The 24,428-nt window shown below is 49.1% G+C and overlaps 1 protein-coding gene across 2 annotated transcripts in view; it reads right to left on the bottom strand.

The window, feature by feature from the left end:
• TLE2 (TLE family member 2, transcriptional corepressor) overlaps positions 1–24,326 on the bottom strand; it is a 42,994-nt gene extending 18,668 nt beyond the window's left edge. Inside the window, exons 1-9 of one of the 2 annotated variants that reach the window (XM_053372275.1) lie at positions 24,163–24,326; positions 21,239–21,324; positions 17,864–17,927; positions 15,861–15,905; positions 12,559–12,621; positions 11,157–11,231; positions 8,760–8,955; positions 3,431–3,447; positions 921–1,022 (exon numbers count right to left, since the gene is read on the bottom strand). In XM_053372275.1, coding sequence (XP_053228250.1) covers positions 921–1,022; positions 3,431–3,447; positions 8,760–8,955; positions 11,157–11,231; positions 12,559–12,621; positions 15,861–15,905; positions 17,864–17,927; positions 21,239–21,324; positions 24,163–24,186 — 672 coding nt within the window. In that variant the 5' untranslated portion in view covers positions 24,187–24,326. Of the gene's footprint in view, positions 1–920; positions 1,023–3,430; positions 3,448–7,841; positions 8,956–11,156; positions 11,232–12,558; positions 12,622–15,860; positions 15,906–17,863; positions 17,928–21,238; positions 21,325–24,162 lie in introns of those variants that run through there. The other variant, XM_053372274.1, reaches the window with a different exon arrangement.
• Between the last annotated feature and the right edge of the window lie 102 nt (positions 24,327–24,428).

Here is a 24,428-nt window from a genome sequence, read left to right as displayed (position 1 = left end):
TGAGAGTTTCTAGGTTCCCCATTGGAGGCAGGAATGAGAGTTTCCAGGGTCCCCATTGGAGGCAGGAATGAGAGTTTCCAGGGTTCCCACAGGGGGAAGGAACGACTGCTAAGCCGGTTTCAGACACGCCTCAAGCCTCGGAGAGTTCTGACAAGTTCGCGTTCTGCATTTTGCTACCAGCTCCCCTCTAACGAATCTGGGGCGACCGACACAGAGTCCTCCCCGTTTCCTTTACCCCATAGCTGTCAACGTACAGATTTGAAAATAAGGGACCAGCAGCCTCGAAAATAAGGGACCAGCAGCCAAAATAAGGGATTTTCAGAGCACAGGGAGGTTCGACTTCTGAGCCCCTCCGAGCCAAAGGCAGAAAGCCCAGCCAGCAGCCAAACGAAGCCTCAAGCGGTGGTTCCCACAGCGCAGCAACCCGGCAAAGGGGATGCAGCAAGGGAAACCACCGTCACCTCTCCGCTGGGAAGCGCTGAGCAAAGGCGAGTCCCCAGGCAAGGTGGCCGATTGGATCAGCACAAGGCATGCAAGCTCCACCCCCAGTCGTTCTAGACTCCTTATTGGGTGAGCAAGGCAGCCAAGCAACACAGTTGGAGCCTCCCTCCTCCCTGGCCGGCAGGGAGGGAGGGAGAGGAGCTGCTTCCTTTGAAACCCGGGAAATTGAAGGGACATCATCAGTAAGGGACAGCAGCGGGACACGGCACTGGGATAAGGGACTTTCCCACCAAATAAGGGACGGTTGACAGCTATGCTTTAGCTTTCACAACAACCATGCGAGGCGGGTCAGTTGGCTCAAGGTCGCCCAGCAGGCTTCGTGCTTGGCTGGGGAACTGAACCGGGGGTCTTCAGTGCTCCGGCTGCCACGCCGACTCTTTCCCGGGGTCGCCGGGGCCGGATCCGGAAGCGACACTTACGTAGAGCCTCACCTCCTCCTTGCCCTCCTGCTTGCGCTTTGCTCCCGCGCTGTCCAGCGGATCCTCGCCTTGCAAGCTCTCAGGGGGAGAGGCCGAATTGCTCTTTGGGGAGGAGGAAGAGAAGAAGAAATGCAACATTTAATTGGGGGTGTCCCCGAGAGAGCAGGGTGCGAGAGGGGGAAGGAGGAGGCTGGGTGTTCATCAGTATGCAGATGACACCCAGCTCTACCTCTCTTTTAAATCAGAACCAGTGAAGGCGGTGAAGGTCCTGTGTGAGTGTCTGGAGGCGGCTGGAGGATGGATGGCGGCTAACAGATTGAGGTTGAATCCTGACAAGACTAAAGTACTGTTTTGGGGGGACAGGGGGCGGGCGGGTGTGGGGGACTCCCTGGTCCTGAATGGGGTAACTGTGCCCCTGAAGGACCAGGTGCGCAGCCTGGGAGTCATTCTGGACTCACTGCTGTCCATGGAGGCGCAGGTCAATTCTGTGTCCAGGGCGGCTGTCTAACAGCTCCATCTGGTACGCAGGATGAGACCCTACCTGACCGCGGATTGTCTCGCCAGAGTGGTGCATGCTCTGGTTATCTCCCGCTTGGACTACTGCAATGCGCTCTATGAAGGTGACCCGGAAACTGCAATTAATCCAGAATGCGGTAGCTAGACTGGGGACTGGGAGCGGCCACCGGGACCACATAACACCGGTCCTGAGAGATCTGCATTGGCTCCCAGTACGTTTCCGAGCACAATTCAAAGTGTTGGTGTTGACCTTGAAAGCCCTAAATGGCCTCGGTCCTGTATACCTGAAGGAGCGTCTCCACCCCCATCGTTCTGCCCGGACGCTGAGGTCCAGCTCCGAGGGCCTTCTGGCGGTTCCCTCATTGCGAGAAGCAAAGCTACAGGGAACCAAGCAGAGGGCCTTCTCGGTAGTGGCACCCGCCCTGCGGAACACCCTCCCTTCAGATGTCAAAGAGATAAACAACTACCTGACATTCAGAAGACATCTTAAGGCAGCCCTGTTCAGGGAAGTTTTTAACGTGCGATATTTTGGTGTATTTTTAGTCTCTGTGGAAGCCGCCCAGAGTGGCTGGGGAAACCCAGCCAGATGGGCCGGGTACAATAATAAATTATTATTATTATTATTATTATTATTATTATTATTATTATTATTATTATTATAGAGAGAGAAAGAGAGCGTTTCCGGCATCAAAAACGCTGCCCATCCGCACGAAAATTAATTCACGTTTTAGCGAGCATAGTAGGCTTTTCATTTCTTGCAAATAATGAAGGCAAGAGGAAGACGATGGACTTTTGGGAGCTAGCCAACCTGACCGGAAGAGTCCGCGACCAGAAGGAGGAGTACCACCAAGAGGAACGGAAGAAATTTAAAGACTATTTAGCTAAATACGTTAAGATAATTTAAACAGAATTACTGGCGAGCATCAGAGTGGCCTAGGATTTAAATAAGTGGTGTTGTAGAATATTACGGTTAAAAAAAAATGAAAAGGAAGAAAGATGTTAATTGACTAAGTAAATTTTATGGGAAAATAGTTTTGGAAAACTGCTGCAATAATTTATATGGAAATTCAGCCAGGGGGACTTGAGGAAGTCAACCAACAACGTTAACAAAAGTGGAATTATTTATTTAGGATCAATGTTTGTTTGTTTTCTTTTTGATGTTTTGTTTTTATTTGCTTGTTATTAATTTGGAAAAGTAATAAAAAAATTGAAAATAAAATAGAATAACGAATGCATGCATTTATAACTTACGCTTCCCCCCTCAAATTGCTCTCTGTGGCGCTGCTCTTCGGCCTGATCCGGAAGCTCCAGCTGGTGTAATAATAATTAATAATAATAATAATAATAATAATAATAATAATATTACTTCTACCCTGCCCATCTGGCCAGGCCTCCCCAGCCACTCTGAGCGGCTCCCAACAGAATATTAAAAACACGAGCAAACATTAAAAACTTCCCTAAACAGGGCTGCCTTCAGATGTCTTCTACAAGTCAGATAGCTGTTTATTTCCTTGACATCTGATGGGAGGGCGTAACACAGGGCGGGCGCCACCACCGAGAAGGCCCTCTGCCTGGCCCCGTAACCTGACTTCTCGCAGGGAGGGAACTGCCCTAAACAAGGCTGCCTTCAGATGTCTTCTGCAAGTCAGATAGTTGTTTATTTCCTTGACATCTGGTGGGAGGGCGGTCCACTGGGAGGGAGCCACCACCGAGAAGGCCATTTAAGGCTTTATAGGTCAGAAGCAGCACTTTGAACTGGGCCTGGAAACTAATCGGTAGCCAATTGGACCAGGATCGGTGCAATGTGCTCAAACAGTCTTGCTCCGGTGAGCAACCGGGCCGCAGGATTCGGCACCGGCTGAAGTTTCCGAACAGTCTTCAGAGGCAGCCCTACGTAGAACGCACTGCAGTAATCTAACCTTGAGGTTACCAGTAACAGAATATATTTTATGACACTTGAGTCACCCGGATCAGATGGGAGCAGAAAGGCTTACCCGACTTGAAGCGTGTTCTGGAACAGGTGAGCCCAGCCAGGAAGGTATTCAGATAACCGAGGGAGACACACAAAGAAACAAAGACATTTAGTTAGACCCTGCCTCCAAGCAAAAATATCACCGTGCGGCGATAACGAGAGTGTTGAGTTGTGGGCCAGGGAGCATCATGGGAAACGGGGGAAAGGGCTACCGTTAATCCAAGACAGCGTTCGGATGCGAGTTTTGTTGTGGTTCAACGCCAGCCCCCCAAAGGGGAGACCAGAGGCGCTGCTCCAGAGCCCAGAATCGTAACGTTGGAAGGGACCCCCCCAACGCTAGGGTCATCTAGTCCAACCCCATGCAATGCAGGAACCTCAGCTAAAGCATGCATGTAAATAAAGGAAGTAGCTTCAAGAACACTGTCCCACCATCTCGTCCTCTGTCGTCCCCTTCTCCTTGCGCCCTCCATCTTTCCCAACATCAGGGTCTTTTCCAGGGAGTCTTCTCTTCTCATGAGGTGGCCAAAGTCTTGGAGCCTCAGCTTCACGATCTGTCCTTCCAGTGAGCACTCAGGGCTGGTTTCCTTCAGAATGGATCGGTTTGATCTTCTTGCAGTCCGTGGGACTCTCAAGAGTCTCCTCCAGCACCAGAATTCAAAAGCATCCATTCTTCGGCCATCAGCCTTCTTTATGGTCCAGCTCTCACTTCCATACATCACTACTGGGAAAACCATAGCTTTTACTATACGGACCTTTGTTGGCAAGGTGATGTCTCTGCTTTTTAAGATGCTGTCTAGGTTTGTCATTGCTTTTCTCCCAAGAAGCAGGCGTCTTTTAATTTTGTGGCTGCTGTCACCATCTGCAGTGATCATGGAGCCCAAGAAAGTGAAATCTCTCACTGCCTCCATTTCTTCCCCTTCTATTTGCCAGGAGGTGATGGGACCAGTGGCCATGATCTTCGTTTTTTTGATGATGAGCTTCAGACCATATTTTGCACTCTCCTCTTTCACCCTCATTAAAAGATTATTTAATTCCTCCTCACTTTCTGCCATCAAGGTTGTGTCATCTGCATATCTGAGGTTGTTGATAAAAGACTCCCTGGAAAAGACCCTGATGTTGGGGAAGATGGAGGGCACAAGGAGAAGGGGACGACGGAGGACGAGATGGGGGGACAGTGTTCTTGAAGCTACCAGCATGAGTTTGACCAAACTGCGGGAGGCAGTGGAAGACAGGAGGGCCTGGCGTGCTCTGATCCAGGGGGTCACGAAGAGGCGGACACAACTAAACAACTAAACAACAGTGTGTGCAGAGAGCCTTTTTCTGTTTGCAGCAAAGAGCCACAAAAGCACAAGAGCTGCTGTCTCCTCTTGCCCGTTTCCAGCAAATAGATTTTGGAAGCGTTGATGTCTCCGACTGCGAAGGCAGAAGCAGAACTACCTCAGCTGGCAGCCATCAACAGCCCCCCTCACCCCCACTCCACACACCCAAATTTGTCTAATCCTCTTTGGAAGACACGAGAGTCCCGCACTTTGCTTGGCATGGTAAAATAAAGAGAACAGGCTCGGCTATAATCCCTGACATGCTGGCTGTCTACTTGCAGGGAGAGGTCTCCTTTTTCAGAAGGGGGGAGAGGTCTCCCCAAGCTGTAACTCTGAAGCGAGGCAGCCCGTTCTCCTTCTGCACATATAGACACAACCGCGTTGAGCTTTTCTTGGGGGAAATATTATTATTATTGGGGACGCGGGTGGCGCTGTGGGTAAAACCTCAGCGCCTAGGACTTGCCGATCGCATGGTCGGCGGTTCAAATCCCTGCGGCGCGGTGAGCTCCCATCGTTCGGTCCCAGCTCCTGCCCACCTAGCAGTTCGAAAGCACCCTAAGTGCAAGTACATAAATAGGTACCGCTTTATAGCGGGAAGGTAAACGGCGTTTCCGTGTGCTGCTCTGGTGCCGGTTCGCCAGAGCAGCTTCGTCACGCTGGCCATGTGACCCGGAAGTGTCTGTGGACAGCGCTGGCTCCCGGCCTCTAGAGTGAGATGAGCGCACAACCCTAGAGTCTGGCAAGACTGGCCCGTACGGGCAGGGGTACCTTTACCTTTACCTTATTATTATTATTGTAAAAGCATCAATAACGTGGTCGCCGTAGGTGACCAGGAGGCTTTTGAAATCAACACAGATATATTAGACAGCGGTATGGAGGGAGGGAGGGAGAGAGAGAGAGAGAGAGAGAGAGAGAGAGAGAGAGAGAGAAGGCCTTTATTCCCTCCCACCCACCCAGAACAGAGAGGAAATTTGCCAGAAAAAAGGAGAGGGGGGGTCTTAAGAGGCGCTGGATGCAATCCCACAATGCAAGCCTGCCAAAAAGCTTTTCTAAGCTACATTTGGATTTGATCACAGCCTGCATGCAAAGCAATTTGTAACAAAAGGGGGGGGCGAGAGAGAGCCCCCCCAAAAAACGCACGCATTTCTAAGAGCCAGCTGGGGCGACTCCAGATTCCACACGCTTGCCCCCATTGCTCCACAAGTCTAGACAGGTTCATCTTCAATTCTGCAATTCTCCAAAACTGGTTTCTACCTGAGCTGTAAACACAGAGTTTTTATATTCTATCTATATTTGGGAGGGGCGGGTATAGAGAAGCAGGATTATGCTCCCCCGCATAAATCATGCAAATTAGGCATGTATTGAGGGACGTGGGTGGCGCTGTGGGTTAAACCACAAAGCCTAGGACTTGCTAATCAGAAGGTCGGCGGTTCGAATCCCCACAACGACAGGGTGAGCTCCCGTTGCTCGGTCCCTGCTCCTGCCGACCTAGCAGTTTGAAAGCACGTCAAAGTGCAAGTAGATCAATAGGTACCGCTCCGGCGGGAAGGTAAATGGCGTTTCCGTGCACTGCTCTGGTTTGCCAGAAGCGGCTTAGTCCTGCTGGCCACATGACCCGGAAGCTGTACGCCGGCTCCCTCGGCCAGTAAAGCGAGATGAGCGCCGCAACCCCAGAGTCGGCCACAACTGGACCTAATGGTCAGGGGTCCCTTTACCTTTACCTTTAATGGTAATGATAATAAATGCCAATTAAAAAAAAATCTTGAGTCCCCCGCTGCTATGGGAAAGCACACCTTGGTTTAAGAACGCTTTGGTTTAAGAACGGACTTCCGGAACGAATTAAGTTCGTAAACCAAGGTACGGCTGTATTGTTTTAGTCTCCTGGTAAACTACCTGGAGAAGTTATTGTTTGTTGTTGTCGTCTTACAATCAAGGGGCGCATAGTTTTTATGGGGGTGGGTAACCCCAGAATAGGGACGTGGGTGGCATTATGGGTTAAACCACAGAGCATAGGACTTGCCAAACAGAAAGTCATTGTTTCGAATCCCCATGACGGGGTGAGCTCCCGTTGCTCAGTCCCTGCTGCTGCCAACCTAGCAGTTTGAAAGCATGTCAAAGTGCAAGTAGATAAATAGGTACCACTCCAGCGGGAAGGTAAACGGCGTTTCTGTGCGCTGCTCTGGTTCGCCAGAAGCGGCTCAGTCCTGCTGGCCACATGACCCGGCAGCTGTACGCCGGCTCCCTCGGCCAGTAAAGTGAGATGAGCGCCGCAACCCCAGAGTCGGCCACGACTGGACCTAACGGTCAGGGGTCCCTTTACCTTTAAAGGTATAAGCTTCCGGGTCATGTGGCCAGCATGACTAAGCTGCTTCTGGTGAACCAGAGCAGTGCATGGATCTGTGGGGGGCTTGGCAAGGCTCCCAGACCACAGCCTTAATCTTCCAGGCTGCGCCTCTCATTTTAGAAATCAACAGCCCACGCTAGAGTTTAGCCACACCAGACCACGCAGCTGTTCCCCGGGTCAAAAATAGTGCCAGTCTCCCCGGCATGTTGGAGAGACTTAATTAGCAAAGTTATTATTATTATTAGTTGGGCCGTTTCCTCACGAAGAAACAGCTGCAGCGTGGAAAGAGGGGGATTGGGTGGGGCTGGGTGGTCGGAGGGTGAGAAAGGAGCCCCCCTCACGCAGACCCCGCTGCAAAGGTCTCTCACCCACAACTGGAAAGAAGTACCTATATTCCTATCCCTCTTCCCCATCAGACAAAGCACATTTTGACTGTAAGCGCTTTGGGGCAGAGGCTTCTTCCATCTGCCTACATGATGCTTTTAAACGTGGGGAGAGAGGAGGTTTTTTTCCTTGTTAGGAGCGGTCGCAGCACCCGGGGCTTTTTTAGCTTACGAGGAAAAAGGAAAACGAGAAGAGAAACGATAGACGTATTGCAAAGTCAGTTGTGGCACAGAGAGAGCAGACAGAGGAAAGCTCTCCTTACTCTCTTGTAACACAGTTGGAGACAAGTTATGCGCCGGGGTGCAATTGTGGTCCCATCACCTCCTGGCAAATAGAAGGGGAAGAAATAGAGGCAGTGAGAAATTTCACTTTCTTGGGCTCCATGATCACTGCAGATGTTGATAGCAGCCACGAAATTAAAAGACGCCTGCTTCTTGGGAGAAAAGCAATGACAAACCTGGACAGCATCTTAAAAAGCAGAGACATCACCTTGCTGACAAAGGTCCGTATAGTAAAAGCTCTGGTTTTCCCAGTAGTGATGTATGGAAGTGAGAGCTGGACCATCAAGAAGGCTGATCGCCGAAGAATTGATGCTTTTGAATTCTGGTGCTGGAGGAGACTCTTGAGAGTCCCATGGACTGCAAGAAGACCAAACCTCTCCATTCTGAAGGAAATCAGCCTTGAGTGCTCACTGGAAGGACAGATCCTGAAGCTGAGGCTCCAAGACTTTGGCCACCTCATGAGAAGAGAAGACTCCCTGGAAAAGACCCTGATGTTGGGAAAGATGGAGGGCGCAAGGAGAAGGGGACGACGGAGGACGAGATGGTGGGACAGTGTTCTCGAAGCTACCAGCATGAGTTTGACCAAACTGCGGGAGGCAGTGGAAGACAGGAGTGCCCAGCCTGCTCTGGTCCAGGGGGTCACGAAGAGGCGGACACGACTAAATGACTAAACAGCAACACAATTGTGGGAGGGGAGAGTGCTCTTGGGTTCGAATTCTGCTGGGACTGGCGGCCGATAGCTCCCACTGCCCGGCTGCGTTTGTGTTACGGAGCTTCCGAAAATGCAGTTCTTTTTAGTACCGCGCTCCTTCGAGGTGCCCCTGCGAGAACGGGACTCGATTTGTCCCCCGTTGGACCGATGCAGAAGGCTCCTCTTATTAAATCTGCAGCCTTCCACGTGCACAGCCCCTGAGCTGCACAACCCATGCCCCCTAGGCTGAAGTGGAGAACTTGAACCCAAGACCCTCGTGCAACCTGTGGCCGCCAAGCCTGGCTTTGAACGCACGCACCATCTCCACTTACCTTGGTGGTTCTCAGAGTCGCGAGACGACCTCTCCTCCTTCGCCGCCAGCGCCGTCTGAGCGGCCAGCACCCCGGACAGCGCCAGGAGCCCAGAGGAGGTGCTGACCGCCACTAAGTTAGAGGTCTGTGGGCCCGAAGGGTGTGGGGTCAGCGGGATGGGAGGAGCGTGGTGGGAGAGGTTCTGGAGTTGCTGCTGCTGGAGACAAAAGGAGAGACTCCTGAAGACGGGGAAGGGATTGGGAAACCGGCCGGGTGCCTACTGTATTTTTTGCTCTATAAGACTCACTCTTTCCCTCCTAAAAAGTAAGGGGAAATGTGTGTGCGTCTTATGGAGTGAATGCAGGCTGCGCAGCTATCCCAGAAGCCAGAACAGCAAGAGGGATTGCTGCTTTCGCTGCGCAGCGATCCCTCTTGCTGTTCTGGCTTCTGAGATTCAGAATATTTTTTTCCTTGTTTTCCTCCTCCAAAAATTAGGTGCGTCTTGTGGTCTGGGGCGTCTTATAGAGCGAAAAATATGGTACTCTGGCTTGGGCTGCGCTGTCCCCGAAGCTTGGGGTCGCTCCTGGATTCACCTGGAGGCTGCAGTGGCCAGAAGGGCCTTTTGGGGGGACTCCCTGGTCCTGAATGGGGTAACTGTGCCCCTGAAGGACCAGGTGCGCAGCCTGGGGGTCATTTTGGACTCACTGCTGTCCATGGAGGCACAGGTCAATTCTGTGTCCAGGGCAGCTCCATCTGGGACACAGGATGAGACCCTCCCTGCCCGCAGACTGTCTCACCAGAGTGGTGCATGCTCTGCTTATCTCCCGCTTGGACTACTGCAATGCACTCTACGTGGGGCTACCTTTGAAGATGACCCAGAAACTGCAACTAATCCAGAATGCGGCAGCTAGACTGGGGACTGGGAGTGACCTCCGGGACCACATAACACTGGTCCTGAGAGATCTGCATTGGCTCCCAGTATGTTTCCGAGCACAATTCAAAGTGTTGGTGCTGACCTTGAAAGCCCTAAACGGCCCAGTATCCCTGAAGGAGCATCTCCACCCCCATCATTCAGCCCGGACACTGAGGTCCAGCTCCGAGGGCCTTCTGGTGGTTCCCTCCCTGCGAGAAGTGAGGTTACAGGGAACCAGGCAGAGGGCCTTCTCGGTGGTGGCGCCCGCCCTGTGGAACGCCCTCCCACCAGATGTCAAGGAAATATACAACTATCTGACTTTTAGCAAAAATCTGAAGGCAGCCCTGTTTAGGGAAGTTTTAAATGTTTGATATTTTATCGTGTTTTTAATATTCTGTTGGGAGCTGCCCAGAGTGGCTGGGGATGGGAGGGACATAAATAATAAATTATTATAATCAGAAGAAATTCCGACCAAAGAAAAATGGCAGACGAAATTAATGGACTATGCAGAATTGGACAAAATGACAGGAAGGATTTGAAACCTGCGGGACCAGAGATTTACAGAATATTGGAAGAAGTATATGAATTATTTGAAGAGCAACTGTAATCAACAAATTGCGCTAGTAGGACTACAAAAAGTTTTGTAAGGAGAAATATACAAAGTGTTACAAAGTAGAAAAAGGTAGAGATATTGGTTATGAGTTTGAAATGTAATACGGAAGATAAGAAATGCACTCTGAGAGATTAGATTGGAAATTTTTCAGACGGGATTGATGGAAGTCAAAAATTTGAATAAGATGTAAAAGTATGTTTAATATGATATGTTAAAAAAACTAATTAAAAATTATATACAAAATAATAATACTAATATCAATAAATTATTATAATCTGTTTTTAGTCTGGTTTCCGGACGTTTGAAATTCCTGCTGTCAACATTCCTCCTACCATCAAGTGGTTTATATGAATTTTATGAAATACCGTATTTTTCGCTCTATAAGACGCACCAGACCACAAGACGCACCTAGTTTTTGGAGGAGGAAAACAAGAAAAAAAATATTCTGAATCTCAGAAGCCAGAACAGCAAGATGGATCGCTGCGCAGCGAAAGCAGCAATCCCTCTTGCTGTTCTGGCTTCTGGGATAGCTGCGCAACCTGCATTCGCTCCGTAAGACGCACACACATTTCCCCTTACTTTTTAGGAGGGAAAAAGTGAGTCTTATAGAGCAAAAAATACGGTAAATAAAGGAAACAAAAGTGCTATTCCACTCCTAGCCCATTACGGATGTGCTGGTTCCCTATCTTGGGATCTTTGTCTACTTCCGGGTAGCTAAGCATCCCTAAATGGCCATTTTCTGCCTCCGCAAGATAAGCTTTGCAAGAGATGAGATGGCCCAGCAAGAAGATAAGCTTTGCAAGAGAGAAGCTGCTTCAAGGAGTACTCCTTGCAAAGACAAATGAATTGCAAACAGGAAAGAGACGGCCTTTGGTCTGACCCGGCCACTCACCCCAATAATGCTGTTCAATTCACCCATCGTCACCTGTTTTGCCCGATCCATAGCTTGCAGCACTTGCTGTTGGTGCTGGAAGGAGGAAAAAATACACATCAGGAAATTTAGGGAAGTATTTCTTCCTCTCTCAATAATATTTTAAAGGGAAAAAACCTGGATGTACATTTAGAAAGGACCGCGGGTGGCGCTGTGGGTTAAACCACAGAGCCTAGGACTTGCCGATCAGAAGGTTGGCAGTTCAAATCCCCGCGATGACGGGGTCAGCTCCCGTTGCTCGGTCCCTGCTCCTGCCAACCTAGCAGTTCGGAAGCTCTCCAAAGTGCAAGTAGATCAATAGGTACCACTCTGGTGGGAAGGTAAACGGCGCTTCCGTGCGCTGCTCTGGTTTCCCAGAAGCGGCTTAGTCCTGCTGGCCACATGACCCGGAAGCTGTACGCCGGCTCCCTCGGCCAGTAAAGCGAGATGAGCGCCGCAACCCCAGAGTCGGCCACGACTGGACCTAATGGTCAGGGGTCCCTTTACCTTTTTCACATTTTGAAAATATAAGATAAAAAATATAAGATAAAAAAACAAATAAAACAAAACCTACATACAGCAACAATGTTTTGTGTTGTGTCGGCTCCTATAATGTAAGTCATGGGCCCTGCCTGCTAGTCTGCTCCCTAAAATATCACTGGTTTGCTCCTTTCTATATATAGGGTGCCGACATTCTGCATGGACTGGTTGCACGGCAACATGGGCAAATGGCTTGAGATACCTATGAGGTCCATAAATTACCATATAGCATATGGGTAAAGGTAAAGGGACCCCTGACCGTTAGGTCCAGTCGTGGCCGACTCTGGGGTTGCGGCGCTCATCTCGCTTTATTGGCCGAGGGAGCCAGCGTACAGCTTCCGGGTCATGTGGCCAGAAGGACTAAGCCGCTTCTGGCGAACCAGAGCAGCGCACGGAAATGCCGTTTCCCTTCCCGCTGGAGTGGTACCTATTTATCTACTTGCACTTTGACGTGCTTTTGAACTGCTAGGTCGGCAGGAGCTGGGACAGAGCAACGGGAGCTCACTCCATCGCAGGGATTCGAACTGCTGACCTTCTGATCGGCAAGTCCTAGGCTCTGTGGTTTAACCCACAGCGCCACCCGCGTCCCTCCATATAGCATATACCGAACACAAAAAACAGCGACAATTTGTGTTGACAAAGGACAGCTGGATATATAAAGGGCCCCATTACCTTCAGTAGCTGAGGGCTGCATTGAACCTAAATCCGGCCCTGGGGGCGAACCATTCCTCAGTCTGCCGAAGGCAGTTTGAGGTTTTGTCATTGCGGACACCCGATGCCCAGAATGCGTTGCATGTAAAACGCTAACTGCTTTTGTTATGAAACACAAACAAATTTATCTTACCTCTTGTGTAAGGAAGGGGATGATCTGGGCGCAAATAGCGCTGAGCCGTTTAACAATCTCTGCCTGGAAGAAGAAAGAGACGGCGGTCTCAGTCACATCAGAGTTGAAGCTGCTGCAGGAATTCATGTATAGGTTGGGGGGTGTTGCCCCTCCAACAGATATCATGCACATGCAGCCCACTACCAAAATCAGCACAATCACTTTTGTGACTTTTGCGATTCATCCCCACAAAACACTTCATCACAGTTTCTTCTTATCTATTCAAAGGGCCTTTGCTGCACGATACCAAATGTAAGAATTCACTGATCAATGTACCTATGTACTGGGTCACTGGGAAAACTTCAGAAATTCATATAGACATGTGAGCTCAGCTCCTCAGCAGCCCCTCTGCCTGAGTGATAATCCCTGGCCTCCTGATACCTGAGTGCCAGACAGGTAGCCATTCCAGAAATAACAAACCCAGATGAAGACAAAAGGGTGTGATTCATTTGGCTGGGAAACAGGGAAATGTAAATATCTCTTTTGTTCCACTTGATGCGTGTTTGGTGGAGGGCAAGGAGAACCATGGGGCAGGGTCCAGGATGCTCAGATTACTGCCACCAGACCTCCCCTTTCATGATGTAACCATGATGTATGAGTGATGCATTTTCGGGGGGTGTAACATGGGGATTATAAGGGGCGCAGGTGGCACTGTGGGTTAAACCACAGAGCCTAGGACTTGCCGATCAGAAGGTTGCGCCGCTCATCTCACTTTACTGGCTGAGGGAGCCGGCTTACAGCTTCCGGGTCATGTGGCCAGCAGGACTAAGCCGCTTCTGGCGAACCAGAGCAGCGCACAGAAACGCCGTTTACCTTCCCGCCTGAGTGGTACCTATTTATCTACTTGCACTTTGTGCTTTTGAACTGCTAGGTTGGCAGGAGCAGGGACCGAGCAACGGGAGCTCACCCCGTCATTGCGGGGATTTGAACCGCCGACCTTCTGATCGGCAAGTCCTAGGCTCTGTGGTTTAACCCACAGCGCCACCCGCGTCCCTATTTAAACACATAGAACATTGTTAAAAAATGAAGAATAAAATATTTAAAAACAACAACACGTTGCCCCGCCTCTCGTTTTCTCCAGCCCCACGATCCCTGACGGATGCCAGTCACGGCTGCTGCAAAAACAGCTTGCCTCCTAATATACCTCTCTCTAGATTTGCAAGGAGAAGAAGGGGGGGGGGATATACAGTGGTACCTCGGGTTAAGTTCTTAATTCGTTCTGGAGGTCTGTTCTTAACCTGAAACTGTTCTTAACCTGAAGCACCACTATAGCTAATGGGGCCTCCCGCTGCCGCCGCACCGCCAGAGCATGATTTCTGTTCTCATCCTGAAGCAAAGTTCTTAACCCGAGGTACTATTTCTGGGTTAGCGGAGTCTGTAACCTGAAGCGTATGTAACCTGAAGCGTATGTAACCTGAGGTACCACTGTATTGGCCAGGAAGCAACAAGCAAACAACTGACTCTTGCTCCAAGGCTCCCTGTTTTCTCCCAAGCAAACGAACACACAGGAAGGCTGGCAGTCTTGTCTATTTCCCCGGGCGCCTTGCCAAGCTTGTGTTCCCAGGCAGCCGCTCCCAAACCCCCCATGATGCCCTGGTTTGATAAACCCAGAGACAGGAAGCAAATTACAAGCGGGGCGGGGAGATCTGGGGAAACCAGAGAGAGAGACTTCTGGCTTCTTCACACAGAATACAGAGGTCTGGAGGATTTATGTGCCTTAAGATTTCCCCTCCCTGCCTCTTCCCTTGCTGGAAAGAAACCAAGAAGAACATTAGCTATCTCTGCATGCTAAAAGCGGTTGTTGTTGAGTCGTTTAGTTGTGTCCGCCTCTTCGTGACCCCCTGGACCAGAGCACGCCAGGCACTTCTGTCTTCCACTGCCTCCCGCAGTTTGGTCAAACTCATGCTGGTAGCTTCGAGAAGACTGTCCCACCATCTCATCCTCTGTCGTCCCCTTCTCCTTGTGCCCTCCATCTTTCCCAGCATCAAGGTCTTTTCCAGGGAGTCTTCTCTTCTCATGAGTCTTGGAGCCTCAGCTTCAGGATTTGTCCTTCCAGTGAGCACTCAGGGCTGATTTCCTTCAGAATGGAGAGGTTTGATCTTCTTGCAGTCCATGGGACACTCAAGAGTCTCCTCCAGCACCAGAATTCAAAAGCATCCATTCTTCGGCGATCAGCCTTCTTTATGGTCCAGCTCTCACTTCCATACATCACTACTGGGAAAACCATAGCTTGAACTATACGGACCTTTGTCGGCAAGGTGATGTCTCTGCTTTTTAAGATGCTGTCTAGGTTTGTCATTGCTTTTCTCCCAAGAAGCAGGCGTCTTTTAATTTCGGGACTGCTGTCACCATCTGCAGTGATCATGGAGCCCAAGCTAAAAGCTGTTAGGTCAGGCAGACTGCTCCTGGCCTCTCCCGAGACATCACTTTGTATCGCTCGTAAACAATAGTTTGCGCCCGCGACGGTCTCCCGGTGGTTAAACGCCACCCTGTTTTCCTCCGCGGCTGCAAGAAGTGTTTGGGAGGATCCCTGCTTTCCCTCCGCCTAACCTTCCTTACAGGGTCGTTGTGAGGGTCAAATGAGGAAAGGGGGAGAATCATTTTGAAGCACGTGGTGGAAAAAGTGGGATATAAATGCAATGCAATGCAATGCAAAATAAAATAAAATAAAATAAATTGCAGATTGCAATGCAACGACACCAGTCTGGAGGGGCTCTTTAATTTGATTTGATTTTAATTTACCTCATGTGCTGGCTGGGGCTGAATGGAGTTTTATTCCACAGCAGCTGGAGTTGACATAAGGATGTAATTTAAATTCAGGGCTCAGTCTCTGGATTCACGTTTTTTAAAATGCCAGGGGCCACGTCTCCGGAATAAGCGAGGGCATGCTATAGGCAAGAGTGCTCCTGAGCATACAAATCCCTCGCTTGAGGGATCGCCACCACCCAGAGAGTGGAGGAAAAGGCTATGGGACACCCCCCAGCAGGAAATCTGTTACGCCAGTAAATAAATGTGTGGCCTTGCGTCGTTTTCCGTAAGATGCATATCAAATATCAATGATGACAGCCCCATTTGGAGGTCTCTGAAACCCAGCGTCTCCCTTGTTTCCTCTTAAGCCCTCAGTCCTCGCCACTAGTCGGAAAACCAAGCCTGAAACATCTGTCTCTGTGTGTGACGCCATTAAATAAATAAATCAGAGGTCTCTGCCCCGAGGATTGTACAGTTCCCATCTCCTCCTCCAGAGGAACCCGAAAATCGCATACCTGCTTATGCATCTCGATGTTCAAGCCGTAAGACATCTCGTAGTACTGAAACAGATCAAGAACAAATATCGGTAAGGGAGGGAGGGAGGGAGGGAGGAAAGAAAAGAAAGATGAGGGAGGGAGGGAGGGAGGGAAGAAAGAAAGAAAGAGGGAGGGAGGGAGGGAGGGAGAGAGGAGGGAAGGAAGGAAGGAAGGAAGGAAGGAAGGAAGGAAGGAAGGAAGGAAGAAGGAAAAGAAAGATGGAGGGAGGGAGGGAGGAAGGAAGGAAGGAAAAGAAAGATGAGGGAGGGAGGGAGGGAGGAAGGAAAAGAAAGATGAGGGAGGGAGGGAGGGAGGGAGGGAGGGAGGGAGGGAGGGAGGGAGGAAGGAAGGAAGGAAGGAAAAGAAAGAGGGAGGGAGGGAGGAAGGAAAAGAAAGAGGGAGGGAGGGAAGAAAGAGGAAGGAAGGAAGGAAGGAAGGAAGGAAGGAAGGAAGGAAGGAAGGAAGGAGGGTAAGATGAGGAGGGAGGGAGGGAGGGAGGGAGGAAGATGTAATAGATAATTCATTCTAGCTTCCAATGTTCCGAGATGAGAGCCTATCCTTGTTCAGCCAAAAGTGGGAAGGAGGCGTCTAGAAATTTGGGTTTACAAAGTCTAGAAACTTGGGTTACAAAAAAAACCCCCAAGACAGGCAATTTTTGTAAATACCACATCCCTGCAGATTCAAGGCTTATATGCATCTCTAGGTCTGGTCTGTTGTCATGCAATCATATGAGCTAACCAAACTGGGTTTGCAGCCACACTAATTAATATTAATAATAATAATAATAATAATAATAATAATAATAATAATAATAATAATACAGTGGATGCTCAGGTTGCGAACATGATCGGTGCAGGATGCACGTTCGCAACCCGCAGTGTCCGCAACCTGCAGCGGTGCATCTGCACATGCGCAGTTGCGATTCAGCGCTTCTGAGCATGCGCAAAGCGTGATTTAGCACTTATGCACATGCGCGACCGCCGAAACATGGAAGTAACCCGTTCCGGTACGTCTGGGTTTCGGCAGTCTGTAACCCAAAAAAATGCAACCTGAAGCGCCTGTAACCCGAGGTATGACTGTAATAATAATAATAATAATAATAATAATAATAAATTATTTATACCCCGCCCATCTGGCTGGGTTTCCCCAGCCACTCTGGGTTGCAATGTTCCGAGACAGACAGATGCCAACCACATAAACAAACAAACAGCAGCACTTAACAAACACATAAACAAACAAACAGCAGGCACAAATACAAGATGGGTGACACCTGGCTTGAGAGCAGTACATGTGAAAAGGATCTAGGAGTCTTGGTTGACCACAAACTTGACATGAGCCTACAGTGTGACGCGGCAGCTAAAAAAGCCAATGCAATTCTGGGCTGCATCAATAGGAGTATAGCATCTAGATCAAGGGAAGTAATAGTGCCACTGTATTCTGCTCTGGTCAGACCTCAGCTGGAGTACTGTGTCCAGTTCTGGGCACCACAGTTCAAGAAGGACACTGACAAACTGGAACGTGTCCAGAGGAGGGCACCCAAAATGGTCAAAGGCCTGGAAACGATGCCTTATGAGGAACGGCTAAGGGAGCTGGGCATGTTTAGTTTGGAGAAGAGGAGGTTAAGGGGTGATATGATAGCCATGTTCAAATATATAAAAGGATGTCATATAGAGGAGGGAGAAAGGTTGTTTTCTGCTGCTCCAGAGAAGCGGACACGGAGCAATGGATCCAAACTGCAGGAAAGAAGATTCCACCTAAACATTAGGAAGAACTTCCTGACCGTAAGAGCTGTTTGACAGTGGAATTTGCTGCCAAGGAGTGTGGTGGAGTCTCCTTCTTTGGAGGTCTTTAAGCAGAGGCTTGACAACCATATGTCAGGAGTGCTCTGATGGTGTTTCCTGCTTGGCAGGGGGTTGGACTCGATGGCCCTTGTCGTCTCTTCCAACTCTATGATTCCATGATTCTATGATTCTATGACTTACCATCACATAATGCCTCTGCATTTCTGTCTTCTCGCTAGCCAGCTTCTCACATTCCAACTTCAAGCTGAAGAAAAAGAGAGAGTTATCTGCAACCTCCTCACTGTGTTTTTTTTTTGGGGGGGAGGCCCTGGCTCCCTGGTCCCCAAATTCTTCCCCAAAACAACCAAAGACCACATGCAAAATGACTGTGGGGTTCTCAGTGCTGGATATGAGACCCAAGTGATGTTTTTGACACACACACACACACACACACACACACCCCGTTGAGATGGGAAATTTAGCCTGGTATATTACACCGGTAAAATTAGCGAAAATGTTTAAAACATGTAATAAGTGTTGGAAATGTAAAGAAAAAGAAGGGACATTTTACCATATGTGGTGGGAGTGTAAGAAAGTAAAAGGTTTCTGGGAGATGATATATAATGAATTGAAAAAGATGTTGAAATAGACATTTGTAAAGAAACCAGAGGCTTTTCTTTTAGGAATTGTAGGAAATGAAATAAATAGAAAGGATTGTAAACTTTTCCAGTATGCAGTAATGGCAGCGAGAATATTAATGGCCCAAAAATGGAAACAGGAGGAACTACCGACGCTCGAAGAATGGAGAATGAAACTGATGGATTATGCAGAACTGGACAAATTAACTGGGAAGATTAGAGATCTACGAGACCATAAGTTCATCGAGGACTGGGGAAAATTTACAGAGTATCTGAAAGGTATATGTGATGAACAAACAACGCTTATAGGATTTCAAGAAGCTCTGTGAAAGTTTGAGGAGTATTGTAAAAAAGAAAAGAAAAAGAATGGGAGTGTATATTAAAAGGCAATGTTAAATTTAGGAAATGCGTAACCAAAAATTAAATACGGATGATTGGCAGAGAAGCTGAAGGAAGTCCAAAAGAGAAAAATTGTGATAAATTTTGATATGGTGTTATATGTATATTTGTATTGAAAATTAATAAAAATCATTATAAAAAAAAGAGAGAGATGGGAAATTTAGCTAGGGTGGAGGGACAGTGAGAAGAGGAGGGAAATATGGGGGGGACCGGGGGGGGGGAGAGAGAGAAATGAAAGGAAGACACGAGGAGGCAGGAAGATGCTTCTTGCATTTAGAGCAGTCCCTCTAATCTTCAACACGGGTAGGGAGCTTGCGGAACAACGAAAAATAAAAACGAGAGCAGGAGATTATATATGCATGATCTCAGTGGCAACAAGCCTTTCTCTATAGTCATGGGATCCTGAGTGCCTTTTGAAAAGGAAAAACAAAACACTTATGTCTCCGTATCCCGGAAAGGATTGCGGCTGGCTGGAACTCTGAAGATGCGCTCTCTAGGAGACGAGGACACGCTGCAACATTTTACTGCAGGTCCCGCCTGCTTCGCCTCCGCACCCTAGTGGTTGGAGCAACGGTCCCCAATTTTATTTGAGGCCACCGCCTGCCCTGGTTTCCATAAACTCACCCCCAGTTCCCTAGTATCCCCCAGTGCCCTGTTATTCGGAACAGCGGATAATAATAACGCAATGAAATTCAAAGCCCTGGCAATTAATTGCACATTTATTCAAAGTTCAATTAAAACTATTCGGTTTAATTAATTGGGCAAAATGGATGAACTGGAGTCAGCGATACCAGATTTACAAAGTCGAGTGGTTACCATATTTTTCGCTCTATAAGATGCACCAGACCATAAGACGCACCTAGTTTTTGGAGGAGGAAAACAAGGGGGGGGGGAATTCTGAATCCCAGAAGCCAGAACAGCAAGAGGGATCGCTGCGCAGTGAAAGCAGCAATCCCTCTTGCTGTTCTGGCTTCTGGGATAGCTGCGCAGCCTGCATTCGCTCCACAAGACGCACACACATTTCCCCTTACTTTTTAGGAGGGAAAAAGTGAGTCTTATAGAGCAAAAAATACGGTGAGTTTAGAAAATTATTGAAGATTCAGAATGCCGCCTTCCTGTCTCAAAGTTCAAGGCAGCTAGAAAACCTTAACGTGGAAAAAATCAAAGCCATTTTTTAAAAGTCCAATATAGAACAGCAGTATGACGACGGTGACGATTAATTGGACTTGTGAGCTTTCTTGTTTTTAACAAAACAGAACCTCAAAGCAACTTGCAACTAAATGCAAATAATAATAATAATTTAAAACTAGAATGATAAAAGGCTAGAAGCATTTGGATCCATAAAATTGAGGTTCCATAAGATCCATAAGATTGAGGTTGAATCCTGACAAGACTGTTTTGGGGGGGCAGGGGGCAGGCTGGTGTGGAGGACTCCCTGGTCCTGAATGGGGTCGCTGTGCCCCTGAAGGACCAGGTGCGCAGCCTGGGAGTCATTCTGGACTCACAGCTGTCCATGGAGGCGCAGGTCAATTCTGTGTCCAAGGCAGCTGTTTATCAGCTCCATCTGGTACGCAGGATGACACCCTCCCTGCCTGCAGACGGTCTCTCCAGAGTGGTGCATGCTCTGGTTATCTCTCGCTTGGACTACTGCAATGCGCTCTACGTGGGGCTGCCTTTGAAGGTGACCCGGAACCTGCAACTAATCCAGAATGCGGCAGCTAGACTGGTGACTGGGAGCGGCCGCCGAGACCACATAACCGCGGTCCTGAAAGACCTATATTGGCTCCCAGTACGTTTCCGAGCACAATTCAAAGTGTTGGTGCTGACCTTTAAAGCCCTAAACAACCTCGGTCCAGAATACCTGAAGGAGCGTCTCCACCCCCATCGTTCTGCCCGGACATTGAGGTCCAGCTCCGAGGGCCTTCTGGTGGTTCCCTCATTGCGAGAAGCAAAGCTACAGGGAACCAGGCAGAGGGCCTTCTCGGTGGTGGCGCCCGCCCTGTGGAACGCCCTCCCACCAGATGTCAAAGAGAAAAATAACTACCAAACTTTCAGAAGACATCTAAAGGCAGCCCTGTTTAGGGAAGCTTTTAATGTTTAAAAGGTTATTGTATTTTACTGTTTTGTTGGAAGCCGCCCAGAGTGGCTGGGGAAACCCAGCCAGATGGGCGGGGTATAAATAATAAATTATTATTATATTATTATTATTATTATTATAAAAGGGCAGTCTAGAGCATCCCACCCACAGAAGGAGGCCAAAGCATGTAGAATCACAGGATTGCAGAGGTGGAAGGGGAAACCCCCCCCCAATAAAATCATCTAGTCCAACCCCCACTGCAATGCAGGAATCTCAGCCAAATTATCCATGACAGATGGCCATGCAACGTCCAAGGAAGGAAGGAATGGATCCTCTGAAATCGCCCTGCGGAAATGCAAGGTTGTGTTCAGAGGTAGACTGCCCCTGAACTCTGAAGCTCCACTTTAGCCAGCACAGCTGGCGGCCATCGCTCTTTTTTTCCCTTCCCTTCCCTGCAAATACCTGTGATACTGAGCCTGCAGGAACTGGAACTCTTCTTTGATCCGGTCGCAGATTTCCAAAACCGAGAACTTGAAAGGCTGTCCAGACTTTGCAGGAGGAGAGCAAAAAGAAGGAACGAGGCGGGAAGAAAAGAATGATCAAATAACTCCGTGTTAGAAACTATCCCCGTCGCCTTGCATATAGACAAGATATGTCCTCTGGAATCACAGAATCATGGACCGTCTATTCTTGAGCTGCCATAAGTCCGGGTTTATCCTGGACATGGATTCAGGCAGCAAAATGACCTTTGGGTACCATTTTTTCTGAATCTGCAAAAGGCCTAGATTTCTTGGTTGTCACTTTTGGGAATACCTTGGTTCTCAAACGCCTTGGTACTCAAACAACTTGGAACCCAAACACTGCAAACCCAGAAGTAAGCGTTCTGGTTTGCAAACTTTTTCCGCAAATCAAACATGCTCCGTTCTGAGTTTAACGCTTCTGATTTGAGTGTTACGCTGAGGTCGGTCTGTTTTTGCTATTTATTTTGCGTTTTTGCGGCTCATTTTGGTTTTGTTACTGTGTGGGTGGCGCTGTGGGTTAAACCACAGAGCCTAGGACTTGCCGATCAGAAGGTCGGCAGTTCGAATCCCCGCAATGACGGGGTGAGCTCCCGTTGCTCGGTCGCTGCTCCTGCCAACCTAGCAGTTTGAAAGCACGCCAGTGCAAGTAGATAAATAGGTACCACTCCGGTGGGAAGGGAAACGGTGTTTCCGTGCGCTGCTCTGGTTCGCCAGAAGCGGCTTAGTCCTGCTGGCCACATGACCCGGAAGCTGTATGCCGGCTCCCTTGGCCAATAAAGCGAGATGAGCACCGCAACCCCAGAGTCGGCCACGACTGGACCTAATGGTCAGGGGTCCCTTTACCTTTACCTCGGTTGTCGAACAGGTCGGCTCCTGAACGCCGCAAACCCGGAAGTGAGTGCCGATCAGAAGGTCGGCAGTTCGAATCCCCGCAATGACGGGGTGAGCTCCTGTTGCTTGGTCCCTGCTCCTGCCAACCTAGCAGTTCGAAAGCACGTCAAAGTGCAAGTAGATCAATAGGTACCGCTCCGGCGGAAAGGTAAATGGCGTTTCCGTGCACTGCTCTGGTTCTCCAGAAGCGGCTCAGTCCTGCTGGCCACATGACCCGGAAGTTGTACGCCGGCTCCCTCGGCCAATAAAGCGAGATGACTGCCGCAACCCCAGAGTCGTCCGCCACTGGACCTAATGGTCAGGGGTCCCTATCTCCTCTCCGTCTCCAGGCTAAACGTACCCCTAGTTCCTTCGACCGTTCCTCATCCGGCTTGGTTTCCAGACCATCTTGGTCTGTCCCTCCTCGACACATTAGTTTGCTGGGGACCCACGACTCCCACCCTAGTTCCTTCCTCAAGTTTGAGGAAGAAGCCTCAGAGACCCTTCTGAAATATCAGCGGGCTCATAAAAGTGGGAAGAGGGTCCTTAGGGGTCATCTATTCCAACCCCAACCTCGGGTCAAGGGAGGAAACGCCAAAAGCTCATCGTTCCCTGACAGCTTGTAGCCTCCTTCAACTCCTCCAGTGAGGAAGGGAACCCACCTCTCTAGGGTACGGACCCCCTTGCCAAATAACTTTTTCCTAACGCTCAACCGAAATCTGCAACTTGTTCACGGGCTTTGGTGGGCTGCAAAAACCCCTTTGGGTATTGAAAGCCTGAACAGCTTCGCTGCCTTCCCCTCAAGCCATTCCCAGGGAGACACCTGCGGAGAAGAACAGCCCCTGGCAGGGTCCCCTGACCATGGTAAGAGTGCCATCCCCTTGGCAGCTGGAAAACCATGTCCGAAAAAGCTACGGTGCCCAAAAGTTATATTGGGCAGGAAGACTCCACAATTTGTATGTGTGTATGAGAGAGAGATTCCAAAACATCTCTCTTTAGGACAGAGAGGCAGTGGTTGTGCAGTGGTTAGAGCGAGCGGCTAGGACTTGAGAAATCCGGGGTTCCACTCTGCACTATTTATTATTAAGATCTGGGAGCCTTTCGCAACATAAAAATACAAGATTTAAAAAAGCAAAACGCATCATAAGAACAAACCCAGGAAGTTCATTTCGGGTCAACTTATTTCTGCGCCCATGAGTTGTTCTGAACTGTGCCCACAGCACAGACTCGGCCTAAGTAGCTGCCCTCAGGAGAGGCTGCCTGCTGCTTCTCTTGGCGAGTCCCCGTTCCTGCCAACCAGCGAGAAGCTAATTCGGTCACGGCCATTCGCCAGGCACACCTGGATCAAGGAACCCCGGCTGAAGCAAATGAGGCAGCAGGAATGTCTACCTGGAGGCGAGGTTCCCTGTTGCACCCCTGAGTGAGTTGCCGCTCCTTGCAGCTAGCGGCTCGCATTCAGTTTGTCGCCAGACCCTGTCCCCCAAACAACGCTAAGTTTCCCCCCTCTTTTTTTGCATTTTTAAACACCCCTAATTCCTTTGGGGAAGACCCCGTTGGAGAAAAATATACCGTGCAAAAGACAACAACACCCTAAGCACAATATTAATCCGTAATTATGGAAGGCAGAACTGGCTCTGTTATCCAGTATATCAGAAAAGCAATAGGATTTCAAGGGATAATTCATCTCCCCAAATCAAGGTTTCTGCACAGCTTTCCTGAGCGAGGAGCCCCCTTCAACACAGACTTACTTCTGAGTAAAGATGCCTAGGGTTTCAGGGTCTACTTGTTTTTTTAACCTGCAAAGGTTTAAAATCGTGGCACAGTTTAAACCCCCTTCTCCCCCCCCTCCAAACACACACACACACAAAAACCCAGATTCTTTCACAAAAAGCTATCGCTTTGAATTATTTCCCCAGGTTTCTCACGACATTTTGGCACGTTCCTTCAAACAACACCCCCCCCTAAAAAAAAAACACCCCAAATATTGATACTTACAGCATGCCGTCCTTGTGGATACATTCTGGGGGATAAACCCCCCCTCCAAAAAACCCCAAAAACCCAGCCAAGCAGAAAGGAGAGACTCCTTTTTTTCTTCTTCCAGATTATCCAGGGGGAAAATAACTCGAAAAGCAAAATGAGGGGGAAGAGAGAAAAAACTCCCCCCCCCCTTAGAACCACAGATCTAAGTAGAGGGTTGTTGTTGTTTTTCCCTTTTAATCAATTAAAAAAGAATTATATCCCTTAAAAGAAAACCGTGCCAA

The sequence above is a fragment of the Podarcis raffonei genome, chromosome 18 (assembly GCF_027172205.1).
Source record: "Podarcis raffonei isolate rPodRaf1 chromosome 18, rPodRaf1.pri, whole genome shotgun sequence".
In the NCBI taxonomy this organism is placed as follows: domain Eukaryota; kingdom Metazoa; phylum Chordata; class Lepidosauria; order Squamata; family Lacertidae; genus Podarcis; species Podarcis raffonei.
The sequence above is the reverse complement of the archived record's forward strand: the minus strand, read 5'-3'. Positions and strand labels throughout refer to the sequence as shown.